At 35.4% G+C, this 17,486-nt stretch overlaps 1 protein-coding gene across 11 annotated transcripts in view; it reads left to right on the top strand.

The window, feature by feature from the left end:
* The window catches only part of CEP170 (centrosomal protein 170), a 98,569-nt gene extending 82,914 nt beyond the window's left edge, over positions 1 to 15,655 (top strand). For 6 of the 11 annotated variants that reach the window (XM_027657317.1, XM_027657315.1, XM_027657316.1 and 3 more), the window contains 6 exons: positions 3,191 to 3,368; positions 4,774 to 4,941; positions 5,237 to 5,325; positions 11,202 to 11,295; positions 13,773 to 13,824; positions 15,288 to 15,655. In XM_027657317.1, the coding sequence (XP_027513118.1) occupies positions 3,191 to 3,368; positions 4,774 to 4,941; positions 5,237 to 5,325; positions 11,202 to 11,295; positions 13,773 to 13,824; positions 15,288 to 15,574 (868 nt within the window). In that variant the 3' untranslated portion in view covers positions 15,575 to 15,655. Of the gene's footprint in view, positions 1 to 3,190; positions 3,369 to 4,773; positions 4,942 to 5,236; positions 5,326 to 11,201; positions 11,296 to 13,772; positions 13,825 to 15,287 lie in introns of those variants that run through there. The other 5 variants (XM_027657319.1, XM_027657311.1, XM_027657309.1 and 2 more) reach the window with 3 other exon arrangements.
* Positions 15,656 to 17,486: the final 1,831 nt, after the last annotated feature.

Raw genomic sequence — 17,486 nt, 5'->3', positions numbered from 1 at the left:
ATCTTTGTAATGATTCACATTATTTCTCCCCTGGCTTTAATTTTAACTTCTGTCCTTTATAAGATTTTTTGTCTCCACTCCTTTTACCTTGCTAACCATATTCTCTGTCGTTGTCTACCATGGGGTTTTTTTCCATCTCAGCCCTCAGACCAGCCTCTGTGATCAGAATCCCTTCAACTCTATTTAAAGTTTTTAAAAAATGAATAGATGATTATATGCTCTAATTTAAGTTGTTTGATTTATTTTTTTGTTGTTGAATAACTGATTCTATTAGGCAGGTGTAAGGATAAGCATTTCATAAAATACATGTGCAGCAGAAAGTACTGTAGAGACTGTATGACAAACATTTCATTGCATCCATTTTGCCATCATATTGTGTTTTAACTGGTCTTCCTTGACTGACCAGTTTGCACTTTTCACAGACTTCCCAATTTACAGATGTTAATAAAATTGAAAAATTGAGAGAGATGTTTAGAAAAACTTAATGGAATAAGTAAATTTGATTTAAAGCCACTTTGACATGGAGGGAGTATACACCCTCGGAATAACAGGAGCTTCACCTATATTTTATTTAAGGATGTTAAAGTATTGTTACAAAATCAACTGACTCAGTATAGGAAGTGTAACTAGTAGACTAAGCATAAAAATGTTCTTGGTAATCCAGCAGTTCAGCACTATTACAGATATCTTAGAAGCATTCCTGTTTCTTTTTTCTGATATTGGGTATTCTTTCCCTACAGTTAAATAAAAACTAGAGTTCCAAGCTTTTGAAAAGGTAGCCATGCTCTCCCCATCCCAGGCTCCATGTTCTCACCTTTTCCAGTGCGTTGAAAACTGAGTCTGTTCCCTATGTAGCTATGTAGCTGTGTGAGTCTGCTCACTGAGTGAATCTAATAGCAATATTTACTGGAGCATGTTGAGAGGGTTAGGGAATTTGAGGTTTGTTTTAGTTTTGCCTCTGTGAATAAATTGATTTGCCTTTTGTGATTGCTAGGTGTGATGCAGGAAGCAGTAAAAATCTGCAAGGCAACCTACAGTTGCAGCAGAGTAAATAGCATGTACCTAAAACCTAAGTCTCTTGTCCCTGATTACACAAAGCATACTCCTTAACCAATACTTTCTGTTTCTAAAAGTTAATGTAGAATTACTTGAACACTTCATTTTTGAAAAGTCAGACTACTCACAACTGGTTTCTAGTTTTCTTTTTCACAGTGGTTTTTGTTTAGTGCCCTGTATTGTTTCTATACAGAAACTTAATTGAGTACTGACTATTACTGTCACATTGAAAATAATTCCAGATTTTGTTCTCTTGACTGGTGTTTGACTGTTATAATTGTCTACCAAGTTACTTGCCATCCATGTTAGAGTTGTTTATTCTGATACTCTCAGGATTCATTTGAATTCATTTTTATATAAGTATCTGACATTTTATGTAATATTCATTGCTTGGGAAGAGCTCACATGAAGTGGTTGTGGCATGTTGAAGCATTGCTGATTTCTGTGAAGAATTAAGTCTTAGTTGATTGATACTGCTTTTGATTATGGTGTTTAATAACATTTGTCTTCAGGAGGATTTGGTAATAATTGAAATCTCCTGGGTTTTATTTTCTTTACAACTATCCATTAAATACCAGAATTTGTCCCAGAAATTCAAATGTGATTATTAGCAATTTCTGTCTTTAAGGAGATAGTTAGATGATTGTGTGAAACAAAGGAATTAGGTGTTTGAGTATCTCTACTACTTAGAATATTGGATTTTTAATGGCATATATATATAAGAACATGAAATATAAATTAAAATTGACCCAAAAGTTGTAGTAATTAGGTTAAATTAATTAGTAGTAGACTCTTATCATATTTTAATTTATTTAAATGAACAATTGACTTGTTTTATGTTTTACTATTCCAGTCTTTGATAGTTTAAAATCAGAAATACTGTCTTGTCATGGGTAATTGCCAGATAATCTTCTACAGCCTTATCTCAACTATATATGTACCTAAACTACACAAAGTTTCACTTATATTGCTGATGTTTAGGCACAAAATACAGTGTAGGAATTTGACTGGAAATTTAAGTTATGTTTGCCTTTGAAGTTGAAATTCTGCTCACTTAGTCTTAAACTATCTCTAGGTCAGTGGTGTCCGTTCTTTTTGACTTGAAGACAAAGTGAAAATAAAGAGCAGAAGGAAGCTCACCTTGAACAATCCATCTCTGTCCAGCCTGATGTGTGTCACTATTACATAGCTGTGCTGCTCCTTCCGCTTGAGTGGTGGGTGGTGCAATTCACCGCGTGGCGATGCAGAAGTAGCTCTGTTGACTCCTGTGCCTTCAGTCCTCTCAGCCAGAAGTGTCATAGGGGATCACTTGACAGTCTGCTCTGAATTCTAGGTCTTCTGAACTGTGTGATCCAAGCTGGAGATTCAGGGTGCCGTAGTTAGTAAGGGCTTTTAGCTTTTGCTTTGTGGGAGTTTTTTTCTTGTTCCCTCCTCCTTTTGGGGTGTCCTGTGGAGGAGTAGCACAAGCTGAGCTAACCAAGCTTCTTCCCTGTTCTGAGCAGAATACAGAGCAAAGCTATTTTTTTTAAAGTGGTGGATCAGAAGAAAGGAAAAGGAATCTTCAGCTGAGAATTCAGATGTATTTTTGTAGTGCCAAGGTTTTAAAAAATATGTTCTGTTTTTCCCACTGGAAAACTTGTCTTGATTAAATTTGAGGATTTAGGGTGTTGGTCTGGAATTTCAGACACGTGAGTGAGCTGCAGGGCTGCTAGATAGTCAGAGGTCTTGAAGATGTGTTTTTGCAAGCAGGTAAACTAAGGTATAAACTAAACGCTGTCTGAATGTTTCAGATTTACTGCATGTATGCAGGTCTGTGCAATATTTACAGTGCATCCACTGTCTTAGATATACTGTATACACATGTCTGCCTGTGAATCCTAGAAAGAAAACAAAGATGCTCTGTCTTTTGAGATTGCCTTCTACCTTCTTCCTCTAGAAAGGCATGCTGTTACAAGCTTCAGTTAAAATTTTCTTGTATGGTTCTACAAATAAAGTTTCAGTTTAGCAGGTCATACACATTTTCATAGCACAGTTATAAGGAACTGGAACTCAAAACCTCTAAGGCTGCCAAAGTTGGGCTCTACTGACCCAAAAGTATTTGTAGGGGAGATTGTAACACTCTCTTTATTACTAGGATCAGTCAAGATCTGGCTCTCATCGCACGGGAAATCAACGATGTAGCAGGAGAGATAGATTCAGTGACTTCATCAGGCACTGCCCCCAGTACCACAGTAAGCACTGCTGCCACCACCCCTGGCTCTGCCATAGACACTAGAGAAGAGGTAGGAGATCTTCATGGAGAAATGCATAAGGTTCTTCCTTTTCTTTATTTCTTTTGCTTTTAGCATTTTTGCATAGCTTTTTAGTTATTTCCACTCAACCCGTCTGCATGATCTCTACATTTTTTTTTTATTTAAAGTTCCTTTGTTTCAACAAACAACCCAGAAGGTATTCTATGAACACAGCTTGTCAAAAGGATACATACTATCTGTCTGTCTCTTTTTTTCCACAAAACATAGGAACAAGGTAGTTATGTTTCTTGCTTGTCTGTAGCCTTAGATACCATTGTATAGTATCTAAGTGCATTTAAAGATACTAGTGTATATGCTCAAATATGTATAAATGTCTATATTTAATTCTTTGCATAGCTATTAAAAACAAAAAAGTCACTCTTTTCACAGGTGACATAAAACTTTCATCTTCTGAACACTGAAATACTTAGGTACCATCTTCTTTCTTAATAACATTGTCAAAAACTACCCTGAAGTAAGTTTGCATTGTGCTTCTAATAAGTCTTATATTCTTTGACTATCTCTGCTGTGTTGTTCTATGAATATATTGACTAACTTGTTCTAGTAACCATCACAGGTCTAATGCTGGTACACATGTTAATCTGAATTTAAATCATCGCTTTCTACTGTGTTACAATTCACCATAGTAATGTGTTGTAAATGTGTACTGCATTTTTTTCTTCATAGTATTCCTTTCAAAATGCGTTTTATTCATTTTTGTGTGCATAAAGTTTGGTTAATACATTAGTTTACTGTAGTTAGTTTAATACTGTCTTTTTCTGTGGAAAAAAAGATATAAACAGTAATGAGAAATCCGTGAGTCAGGTAGTCAGAAAAATCATAAATATACTCACATAGATTTTGGTTTTAATTCTTGTGGACTATGGCTAAACTTGTAGGAAACGAAGTGCTCATTTTATCAGAACCAGTTAGATCACTTCCATTTTTATATTACTAAATAACTATTTTCCTCTTTAATAAATATGGTACATTGTGTACGTTCTGCAGATGGCAGTATCTCCTTCGGGTAGTATAGGTCTTTCTGTAACACCAGGACTAATCTGAGGAAAAACCCTACATTTCAGAGAACTCTACTTAATTCCACAGATATATTCATTGATCAAAGTAATAAATTATTTAGTACCAGTTTATAAGTAACTATTATGTTACCTACCCATAAGCAAAGTCTCTGTGAGGTAGTCTAAATGTCCCTTGTATGTCTCATATTTAAAAAAAAACAAACCAAAAATTCATTTTTACAAGATATTCTTACATAAGAGATGCATCATTTTGTACTGTACTAGACAATAGTATGATTTTTATTTGATAGGCATCTTGTAAACTGTTACAGGAGGAGAAAATAGTAATCTGATTTTTGCAGGTATCCAGTAGATTTCATAAAATGCGTTTTTCTTTTATCCCCCAGTTGGTGGACCGCGTATTTGATGAAAGTCTCAATTTCAGAAAAATCCCTCCAGTAGTGCATTCGAAACCACCAGAGGGGAATGGTCGGCCTAGTGATGCTAGACCTCAGCTAACAGATGCCCTCGATCCCCCAACAATTACCCGGAGAAGGACTTGGAGCAGAGACGAAGTGAGTACACAAGAGGATTCTCTCCAGTAATGTGTCTATTTTAAGCTTTGACAGTTATCCCCCCACTTAATATTCTAGACACTATGCTTTTTTTCCTACCAGTAGCAGGTGGCATTAATATTGAAAAATACTGTATATTACTTTATTTGCAAAATGTCCAAGTATGATTGTATATGATACTAATTAAAACACAGGTATGGTTTTTTAATGTTAAAGATACCAAAATATATGGAATTGTTTGTATTTAATTCCCATTAAACTAATAATATCCTTTTTTATTAAAACCTTATTGCAGGTTATGGGGGACAGTTTGCTGTTGTCCTCAGTCTTCCAGTTTTCTCGCAAGATAAGACAATCCATAGACAAAACAGCTGGCAAAATCAGGTGGGTTTTTAAATATTATTGTTATTGCTGAAAATATCTGCTCTCTTTAATATTCCCACTAGTAAAAGAGTAATGTATAATAGAGCAAATACACTTAGTAGCAATTTGTCTTTTAAAAAAGCAATGTTACCTGTGACTTTTTTAGCATTCAGAAAGATTTGGAATTAATTCTTTTTCCATTATTCCTTTTGTTTATTTCACATTATATGATGAGAAATATCAGCAAAGTTTGCATGGACAGAACAACATCCATCATACTTCCAGCAGAGGAGCTGTTCCAGTATATGCAGATGCCATGCAAAAATTACATGGCCTCTATGCAAGTCTTGTAAAACTTCCTTCCTTAAAAGATATGGTTAAAATGTTGCTGAACTGTAAAATTGATCCTTGTGTGTTTGCCAAGTTCTTGTAGGGACTCCACATTTTAGGAAGAAAGAACAAATGGGGCAGTTTCAGTAAATCGTTCTGAAAAACAACTTGAAATCGTTTTTGAAAACCAACAGTGTAGTCACTATTGACTTCTAAATCTAAAGCAACAGATGTAGCCACCTCTTGTTTTTAATTGAAAATTCCTGCTTAGATAGTTAGATTCCTTCATATGATTTCATAGTAGCTAAGAGAAAGTGTAGACATGTCAAAAACGGTGACATGTTGCTCTATCAACAGTTCAATTTAACTTAAATGTGTGAGTGTACAACCACTTGGTGACCACTTTGGTTGTCAAGAATAAAAGAAAATTCTAAATACAAAGTTCAGGGTCGTGTCATTCACATGTTCTTCTTCATGTCTTTGTGCAGTTAATAATTTTAAACTAGAGAACATTAAAAATAAGTCATTTGGATGATCTTCATGCATAATTTTCTGAATGTGGGAAATACCAGGTCTGTAATTAGTCGTTTTTTCAAGGAAGTGTCAGATATTGAAATATTACATGAGTGACAGATTAAACATCAAATCACAAGCTTATTTCATCATAGGGCAACGCTAATAGTAAAAGCAGCAAGATAACAACATATCTGAAGATTGTATTCTCATGTGAATACTAAAGAAGATTTGACCATAAAAATGAAGAAGAAAAAAATTAATTATATAAATTGGTAAAAACTGTAGCTTATCTGCCATTTCTAGTCCTACTATTTCTAGTAGGAAGAATATCACTGAGTGAAGAATCAATTCTTTAAAAGCCTGTAACCCATTCTTATTATTTCTGTTCTGAGGCATTTTGTGTGTTGTTTTTTACTGGTGGCTAACTGGTAACATTAAATTCAAGTCTTACACATTTCCAATGTAATTTTCTGAGCTTAAAAGATAAGTCAGCTACATTGTAATGAATGTAATAATGGTGTGGTCATGTATGATGTTATAAATATAAGCATACCTACAAATATTTTATATATGTTTAAAAACAGTGGAATGGTTTATTTCTATAAAAATGCAGTAAACTTTGATTAATAAGGAATTATTTAGTATATTCTTCAGGACTGTGTTCAAAACTTCCTTTTTCTGATACTCAGAATGATTTTGAATAACATCATGTTATTCATAATTTCATTAGTATTTTGAATTAGATAAACAGCATTAGTTTTAGAATTGTTTTTTAGGGAGCATATAAGGCAGCTGGTACCTATTACACATTTTCACCTTAGCTTTGTTTTGGTGTTCATGAGTTCAGCCAACTGCTGTGCTTCTCTTGTTTTTACTGGAGTTAAGCCAGTTAACATCTCTGCTCAGAATAGTTACAGTGAGAATCATCAGGATTTACCAGGCTAGCAGTTGTGGCTTTTTCCAGAATACTTGAACCTGACAGGAGAGGAGAAAGTTTTAGAGGCACCAGTAAGAGTAAGCCAGCAAGCCTGACTGTTTTACAAGTCCTTCCTCAAATTTTCTTGTTACCAATGTAAACCTATCAGCAGAGAGCACAGATAATATAGGGCAATTGTAGTCCTTACAAATTGCATCACATATATTAAAAAATTACATCCTTTCTATCTGGGGCCAAATGGAGAAAGACATGCATCCTGTGAGAGTGAACACTCTTCTTTCTGTCATATTTTAGTTGCAAAAGTTAGCTCTGTTGAAAGACCAATTTCACTTTGGCTAAAGTATTAAGAACATAAATATTGTCAGTCATTCTTGACAAGCAGATCTATCAGAAATTAAAATGAGCTAAAGTCAATCATGAAAATAAATGAGTAGGAGGACAAAATGAAATATATCTTTTTGCTTGACTAGTTTCTTCCCTACTTCCCCACTGCCGTTTCTGTTTCTAATTTATAGGCAATGTTCTAAGTTCCATTGAGTTCTGTCATCATTCCTACCTTATATTAATAAATGAGCTTGAGAGAAGCTTTTGACACTGTATTCCTCAGCTAGATCCTCCCATTGCTGGCCAAACTGTTGGGTTTTTTTTCCCAAGTACTAGCATGGGGTACAGATTGAACCAGATTCAAGTGCCCGGTTCTTTCCTTTCACCAATTTCTCTGCATATTTGTAATTTTCTTCAGGATAAGGTCATAGGTTGGATATTGCTAAGTTACCTTTCTGTAATTTTTTTTTCAACCTGTATAATCAGGTTCTTCCTGGTATACACAAAACTGCATTATATTTTAAAATTCTGCAGCATTCTTGCCATGTATCCTATAACCCCTTCTTCGCTAACAAATTACTGTGGAGGATTCTCAGGAAGCAGATAAGCAGTTTGTTCACTTTTCTGCCTTTTCATAGGATCACAGAATGGTTTGGGTTGGAAGGGACCTTGAAGGTCATTTAGGTCAAACCCCTCTGCTATGGTCAAGGACACTTGCCATCAGATGAGGTTGCTCAAGGGCCCATCTGACCTGGCCTTGAACACTTCCAGGGGTGGGGCATCCACAAGTTCTCTGGGCAACCTGTTCCAGTACCTCACCACCCTCATAGTAAAGAATTTCTTCCTAATATCTAGCCTAATCCAATCCTACTCGCTTTCAGTTTGAAACCATTCTCCCTTGTCCTATCACTACATGCACTTACAAAAAGTCCCTACCCAGCTCTCTAGCAGGCTCCCCTTAGGTACTAGGAGGCTGCTTCAAGGTCTCTCCGGAGTCTTCTCCAGGCTGAACAATCCCAACTCTCTCAGCCTGTCTTTCAGAAGAGAGGTGCTCCAGCTCTCTGAGCATCTTGGTGGCCCTGCTCTGGGCTTGCTCCAAAAGGTCAATGTACTTCCTGTACTGGGGACCCCAGAGCTGGATGCAGCACTGCAGGTGGGTTCTTACCAGAGTGGAGTAGGAGGGAGAATCCCCTTCCTCGACCTGCTGGCCATGCTGCTTTTGATGCAGCCAAGGACACATTTGGCCTTCTGGGCTGAGAGTGCACATTGCTGGGTCATGTGTAGCATCTCATCCACCAGCACCCGAAGGCCTTCTCCTTGGGGCTGCTATCAATCCATCCTCTACCTAGCCTGTATTTGTGCTTTTATATGTTACAATGAGTTTGCAGAAAATTTGCAAAGCTTACAAAGGGAAGAGGTAAGCAGGTTTTGCAGTGAGAAGACCTGCATGGTTTTATCAGTGCTCTGCAATGTGAGTGCGGCATTACTGGCGTGTAGCAGGCAAGTGCCTCTTTAGTCATGCAAAATCTAGGCAAAGCATTCAGGTCAGTTTGCTGTGCATCCTGCAAAGTGTCGTGAAAGAAAAATGAGGATTGAGCACAATTAAGTAAGAATTTGCCTCAGAAGGTAGGGGAAAGCAAGAGCAGAAGGCAGCAGGCATTTGTAAATATATTCTTTTAACTTGAAGAATACTGTCAGAAAGAAAGAGGTCAAAGCAGACAAGAGATTAAGATCCCCCAGGAAGTTAATATTAACTAAATGAAGAATTCAGAAAGATGAAGTAAAAAGGAAATAGGCTTCCTAAATTTATAGTAAAAACAAATTGACCTTCCCACTTTGTAGTCAAAGTAATAACAGTTTCAAAATTTTTAATTACTGCTTTCATTTTTTTCTTTTTTTTTAATAAAGTGACCTATGAAATGATTTTCAAATTGTAAAAGAGGAGTAAGAACATTAAAAGAGTAAGACTGAGAACACCACATACACAAGCAAAGGCACTTATCACAATGAATCAAGGTAGAATTATTTTAAAATAACATGGCAGGAAGGTAAATGAAAAGTCAGACAATGTCACAATAGCTTATATTCGTTTTTTTTCTAGTGTTGTTTACTGCTAAATAAAGCTTTATTTTCTATATTCCTGCTAATTTCCAGTGTGTGTCGATGCCTTTTTTTTTTCTTTAACGTGTTTATTTAAACTCCTCAGTGACAGGCAAATCCTAAATTTTCCATTGTAATTGGACTTTCTGGTAAGGTTTGCAGTTGTATGTCTTTGCAAGGTTTTGCACTCCCTTCAGGAACATAAGAGAATTTTGCCAGACCTCTGATGATGAACTTTGATAAAAGATGATGACTCTATTTGAGGCCATAAAGGGTTTCATGTTTTCTTCACTTCAGTTTTGATTACTTATAATTTTATTTTTTTCCTTCCCCCTAAAAAAGTACGTATTAATGTTTACCCTTGAATGAATTGACTTACTTGAATACACCCAAGTCACTTGGCAGAAGTGGTCATTTGCCTCAATCCCATGACACTGTGTCATCAAAGTAGCACTTCCTCTCAGCGAAACCTCTGGCATAAACACGTTCTGAAGCAGCAGTGAGTGAAGACCTCAAAGAGAGAAGAATTAAAGCACCTTCTGGATAGGCTGTCTCTGGACATCTGTGTACTGATAAAATAAGGCAGGGTAGTAAATATTTTGCAAAATTAGACTTTCTTGACAGGATAATAATGGAGAGTAGAATTTTCCATAGGGTATAAATAACTGAAGAAAAGTGAACAGAAATGCAGTACCAAGTCTCCCAACTTTCTTTCAAATTCTTAGTCTTTATGAGATTCAATATTTCATGAACTTCCACCTTAAAAATTATTTCCTCAGAGACATACTTACACAAATAATTTCTTTAAAATGTACTACTTTTTGGTCATGATTTGAAATTGGTTGTTTTGTTTGCTTAGCAGTTTTACTGCAGCTATTTTTGAACTTTTAACTTTGAAATACCAATTCGAGAAGAAATGGATTTGGACTCCACTATGTCATCATGGTGTCACTTACCAGACCTTAAATATCTTTTTTTTTCTTTGGTTTTTTTTCCAATTGCACCAGGGGGTAGGCAGTTTAAATTATATTTGTGATATGACAATGCAAACAAAAACTATTTATCAAGCAGGGAAGCAAAACATTAAAGAAGGAAATCTCACAGTATGCTTTGGGGTTTTACAAATATAAAATACTTCTTTAAACATATAATACAAGTGATACTCATACTACTAAAACATATATATATATATATAAAATTTATGTATTGAGACTTTTCAATAAAAACTTCATCTGTGAAATGTATTTTTTTAATTTCCTGAAGTGGTTTTATTTTTTAATAAATTATTATAAAATAGAAATGTAAAAGATGCATTTATTTACCTTATGTTTTACAGTTATAAAATGCAGTATTAAAGGGGAATTATCTGACGACAGTAATATAGTTGGATTTTTTAAGAAGTGTCTCCGTGCTGGAGGAAAGAAACATCTGTGTCTTTTCGACTCCATAAGCAAGTGTTTAGCTACAGAACTGCCATTTTAATGTCAATAAGAATGATTTTGCTGAAACCCTATATGCTTCCCTGAAAATTTAAACTGTATGATTTGATTCTGTCAGGTTTCAGTATTTCAGATTTTACTTTTATTCAGTGCTCCCTATGGTGCTTTCTCGTGTTATCTGATCTTTCAGTTTTAATTTGTGGGTGTGTTGTTTTTTTTTTAAACAGTGTTCTTAAATTTCTTTCTTCTAGAATATTATTTAAGGACAAAGATAGAAACTGGGAAGAAATTGAAAACAAGTTGCGAGCTGAAAGTGAAGTTCCTATTGTGAAAACATCAAGCATGGTATGAATAGTTCTTTTCTAGGACTGATTATGCTGCTTATCTAACATCTAAATAATCAGTAGAAGAATGTGTTGTTTTCAGTGACATAGGGGCAAAAATTTTAAAAGGTTTTATTTAGACACCACATATATTTCAAGAATAAACCTAATCTGCTTTAGTAATTACTAAGATTTACTGTCTTATAAAGAAACAAGGAATTGTTCAGGAGAAATTCTCAGATAAAGAATGCAGTCAAAGGGATTCAGACTATGTATAGACCATCAGTACATTTGTTTAACAAAAGGTAACAACCATTAGTTTGAATGTTAGATTGCTTTCAAATTAACTTGTTTTACAGTCTAAAAACTACTTTACCTACTGATCATTAATACTTAATACTATTAACACTGATTATTAATATTTAGAGAAATTGTTGTGTTTTGCTACATGTGATGAAAATAATCCATAGACGCATGGCAATAAAAGGACTCTTCAATGAAAAATAATCCTCTTGACTTTGTCTGGAAGCAGTAACCATAGGGCACCCACTACAACTCCAGCTGATTCATATACTCTTCCACCCTGCCTAATTCAGGCCATTTCATGACCAGACTGTGTGACAGTGTGAGGGGATGGAACACGTGTTATTTCTTAGTATACTTCTCCTCTACTTCTGAACACAGAGTGTAGGGTTTGAAAAACATTCTTGAATGTGAGAGCAGGCAGCGAGTCTAGTTACATTATCCATCTGCAGTACCATGCTGTTAAGAGTGTCAGCTTACAGAAGCAGGGTTTTTTTCTGAGGGAAAGGTGGGAGAGGAAACTGCTCACATAGTTCATACTGGACTGTGCAGAAGTCAAATGCATATACATTTCCTCTGGCACTGAACAGGCTAGCGCTTTTCTGTTAGCTCATCATGAGTTATTTAACTCCTCCAGATTGATTTTTCCTGGAAGTATGGAAAGCTTGGCCTGTAATTCTGCAGAACGGTATATTTATTAAGAGCAATCATTAGTAATTCAGTGTTATAATTTAATAGATTCACTGATAGGGTTTTTTTTAATTTTTTTAAAGTTTAATTAAGCAGGTTCCTCCTGGAAGTTTCTAATTCTAGAAATATTATAATATAAGGAGTTTCTCTTATCCATGTCCAGCATTAGATCAGAATTTAGTCTTTTGTCCTGCATATGGGGGTTCAGTCAATTCTTTAAAAAAGAAAAAATGTTTGTTGTATATTTATTCCTAAGTTCATCATTCTACAATTTTTTTTCAATTTATTAAAGCATCTCACATTGTTTGAAAGTGAATGGGTTCTTCGGAGTGTTTTTCTGTCTATGATTTTCAAGTTTCTGCTCAGTTTTCAGAGCAATATATTGTTCAAATGATTATTAAATTTTAAGGGAGGACAGTTATAACTAATGTTTGTTTTATCCTTGGAACATTGATGTCTAGCCCAGATGTGGAATCTTCTTAAACATAATGACTGTGTAAAATTCAAGATAATCAATCTCTTTGCCACACATAAAAATCACAGTACTTAGTACAAAATGGCTTCCTGAAATGGTTTAAATGGTTTTCTGAAATCAGTGCCTTTGATAATTCTCAGCTTTAGAATACCGCTGACAGCTCTCCTCAGTAGCTGGATTAACACTATTCTTCAGTGTAGGATCCTTCAGTTGTAGGATTTACATGGCACAGGGAAGTGGTTGTGGCACCAAGCCTGTCAGATTTCAAGAAGTGTTCGGACAATGCTCTCAGGCACAGGGTATGATTCTTGGGGTGCCCTGTGCAGGGCCAGGAGTTGGACTCGATGATCCTGATGGATCCCTTCCAACTCAGGATATTCTGTGATTCTGTAGTTTAAGGTATAGTACATTTAATGATTGCTTTGTTTCTGAGTGCATTGGTGTGGCTACATCTGTGTTAACAAGTAGTGCAACACAGTGGAGAAAAGTCTCTAAGGCAAACGAGTGCTGAGGCCCCAACACTGATGTACTGTACAGGGTCTTGTGGGCACAGGGGACAGATAGAATGTTGCAGACAGAATCCTGATGCAGTCATCTCACTTTCTGACTCTCATCTGAGCAAGGTTATAAGTCACTCGATTCCATTTAATACTGGGTTTATCCTGTGACTTTCCTTTAAAAATTTACTGTTGCTGTGCCCAATTGCTACAGAACCGTGGTATCTCTAAGTCTGTACTTGAGCAGAGGTGGCACAGCCAGATGAGCAAGGGACAGGGTGGAGTTTTATGGACCATAGGAGGCAGCCAGTGTGGAGGAGCTCTAGATTCTGAGTGAGACATGGCTCTCCAGCTTCAAGGACTGCCACCCAGGACCTGTGGGGGGACTTCGCTGGGTCACCACCAGTAAGGGTGTTCTTGATGCCAGGAGGGTCAACCCAAATAGCATATTGCAATTGCAAAGCTTGAGGAGGGGCATTGTTCACTACTGATAGTCTCTTTTTCCATGATGAAACATGATCTGTTCTCCTCTAGGAAATATCATCAATCTTACAGGAACTGAAACGAGTCGAGAAACAGCTGCAAGGTACAAATCTTTTTTCTCTTCTGTGGTTCCTTGCTTCAAATTTGTTTAATATATATGTGTATATCTATACCATGAAATAAAGTTACTGCAATATATTAAAATATGTTCACAGTAGCAGTTACATACATTAATATCATATAATTGCTGGCACATTTGGTAAACAAACATCACTGGTTTTTTGATCATATCTTTTTACATGGTGAGAAAAGGCTTGACTAAGAATTGCATAGTCCTAAGAATCCCAAAGTAATTATTTGTGAAACATTCTTAATAGAAATATTTTTGTAAATATTGAAGAGTAAGTAGGTGATAGAGAATCCTGAGATTAGGCTTTATGAAATAGGCTCTGCACATCAGTAATACCCCCCATGTGTAGCACAATTCAGTGTAAGGCATGCACTGAGACTGTAATCTGTAGGAAATCTCAAAAAACCCCACAACTGTCTCCATTACGATGAAATGAAAATTTAGAATTAGCTCTTGGCATCTTCCCTTCACTCTGCAAAATCCAGTTGTTGTAACCATGGAGCCTGCAGACTACAAAATTGAAAAGTTATTTCACTTTTCACACAAAAAGTCTTATCTATATATGAAGTGGAAAGAAGTATGTTTTCCTTAAAAGGTCTGCTAATTAGACATATATTCCATTTATCAAAATCAACTTAAAAACTGAGTATTTTTTAAAAAGAGATTGCAGTCTCATTTGTGTATTGTTTATACTTAGTTTATTTTTTAGTAACAGTGGTGGTCAAATGGATTAGTGGTCCATGCTTATCATTATTATGTTAGTTGTAAATTTCCTGTGTTTGTTTTTTGTAGTATTGAGTTTAATCTTTTGTAAAACATGTTTTAAAAAAGAATGTTTCAAGAGGAATCATTAACCACCTTTAGAAACAAATTAGTTTTTTTTCATGCTCAACCATAATTAAAAAATGTCAGTTCATTAGAAATTATATTGTGTTTAGAGAACATAAATAAATGAGGCCAGATTGTTTCCTTGTGTATGCAGTGGTGTTCAAATAGATGTTAGTACATTTTTGGAAATAAAAAAGAGAAGTTCTGTTAAATGTGACAAATTTGTTAGTAGTATAATAAAATTAAATGGTACTAGGTTGTTTCAGTTTGCTCCCACTATGGATAAATGACTGCTCTTTTATACAAATGTCATCCATTCATGGAATTAGCAACTATGGCTATTTGCAGGGAGTGGCTTGGAAAAAAGAATAATATAATGCTAACATTAGGAGAAAAAAACATATAAACTGACTAAATAGATGCTAACTGACTGATCAGTTTGTATCTATGTTGGATATGCCCCTGCTTTGTCATGGACAGCACACATAAAAACTCATGTTTGCCATCATGAAAAGTGTGAGAAAAGGATTTCGGTATTTGTATAGTAACAGAAAATCATATTTTTTATGGTTTCTTCCCTATCCTTTTCATTTTTTCTTGTTGCTTAGCAATTAATGCTATGATTGACCCTGATGGTACCCTGGATGCTTTGAGCAACTTGGGATTCGCCAGCCCCATCTTACCAGCTCAGCCGAAGCCGAAGTCCAGTCCTGTTTCCCAAGGTACCCGTGCTCAAGCGCAGCCAAACTGCCAGCCCGAAGCTCGGGCTGTTCGACCTGCCACCGGCCCTGTTGCACCTGAATTTGAAAATGCTGAATCTGAGGCAGATTTCAGCATACATTTCAATAGGTTTAACCCAGATGGGGAAGAGGAAGATGCCACCCTGCGTGAGTGACATCTCAGTGTTTGATACAAAAACCTTTCATGTGGAATGTTTAGAAATCAAGGAAAAATTATAATATTGGTTTTTATAATTAAAAAAAAAAGGCTTGGTCAAACAGCAGTTGTTTTATTAAACCAGTTTTCTTTAATTGTGATGCTTTGATTGTCACACAAATCCTTTTCAAATCATAAAGTTATGCATAGATACCAGTGTAGGAAAGCAGATTGTGGCAGGTTTGCCCTTTGTGGTTGTGTGCTTTGCAAAAGAATTACTATATCAGCAGTTTTCCCTTAATAGATTTATTTCTTTTTAAAAGCCATGCAAGCGGTCTAACATTAAATGTTATTGAAACCCCAAATCTCTTTGCCAAGCTGCTCTAATGAATGGACTTCCTCCACTAAAACTTATACAGAACTGTTGAACAGTTACATTTGATTCTGAATTGGATGATTTATATAGGAAACATTATCTTTGACTACAGTGACACATTACTGCAAAAGTAAGACAGATTTCAGAAAGCATTCATTCTCATATACTGGAAAATCTCAAACAGTTCTGTGATTTATATTACCTTGTTGCTGCGTAAATTGTCTTGGGGTTTACAAATGAGTTCACATATTATGTTTGCACTAAGATTTGCTGGGAGTGGTAGGTGAACATATCAATATCATTAAACAGCAAGCAGTGTTTTGGTGTACATAGAAAACTGATAATACTGTCCTTGTATTATCATTACAATGTTTTAATCCACTTTCTGAAAGGACTATTTGGCACTTTTTGATCTTCTTCAAATGTCTTTTTGATGTTAATGACAGTAGAAGTATTTCGTATCTCATTTCTGTCCAAATGTTTGTTGAAACTAGGAAATAAATTTAAACACTCAGCAATGTGGGACATGTTAAAGCATGTTGAGGCAAATGGGCTCTCACCAATCCAAATGCAACATAAGCTTACAGAAGAAATTACTGTTTATTTGGAATGATCATGAGGTGTAAAATTTTCTTTAGGGGATTTGGAAATAAGAGTTGTCATGATTTGCTTAATCAATAGATACACTCCCAAGCAAATGATTTTATTTGCTTCTGTATATTTTCCTGTAGTCTTGCTAGTAAAGCTGTCCCTGTCTTACATATTTAAAAGGATTCTGGATGACGACTGCTAACATGGACATTTTGCTTATACCGCTGAAAAGCAAGTCTATTTAAAGTTTCCTATATAAGCCTATTTTCCTTATCAGTTGTCCCAGTAACTTAACATTCGGAAATAATAGTAAGAATAAAAGTAAATTACTTTGTATTTCCAGAACACTGTAATTTGGAGGAATGTTTTTTCTGTTAAATGTAACTAATAGACTGGAATTTTCTTATGTTTGCATCAGTCTCTATATATTAAGGTTAAAGATACAGTTTTGCAGCTTTTATGAAATGGTCTTTAATATTTCAGCAATAATCCTATATGACATTTGTTTTTAAAAAAACCTACTTTCTGTACACTTTTAAATTGTACAGGCTTTCGGAAATCAGTAGAAGTTGGACCAGTTAATAAAAATGCAAAAACTTTTTTTGTAGAGTTGTAAAAACAAAACCACTAATCTGTTGTATAATGGATTTCATATTTTCTTTTAAAAAAAAAATAAAAGCAAACAGTCTTCATGTATGACTCAATATGCTCTACTCCAGCTAACTGGGAGCCTGAATGACACTGGTTTACAGAGGCTACGGGAAAACTTTTTGAAGGTGCTGAAGGGCAAAAATAAATGGAAATTAGAGCTAAGTGTTGAAAACCGAGTGTACCAAACCATCACCATATTTCCTTCTTTTTTTAATGCTTGGGAACATAATTTTTCTGCAGATTCAAGTGGAAAGCAGGGGATGGCTAGGAAGGATTAAAGGTGCAGGCTCTTCATACGAGATTCTGTTTGTGT

This window comes from Corapipo altera, unplaced genomic scaffold (assembly GCF_003945725.1).
Source record: "Corapipo altera isolate COAL_440 unplaced genomic scaffold, ASM394572v1 2c, whole genome shotgun sequence".
Lineage (NCBI taxonomy): Eukaryota > Metazoa > Chordata > Aves > Passeriformes > Pipridae > Corapipo > Corapipo altera.
Note: the sequence above shows the minus strand (reverse complement) of the source record. Positions and strands in the feature narration are given on the sequence as shown.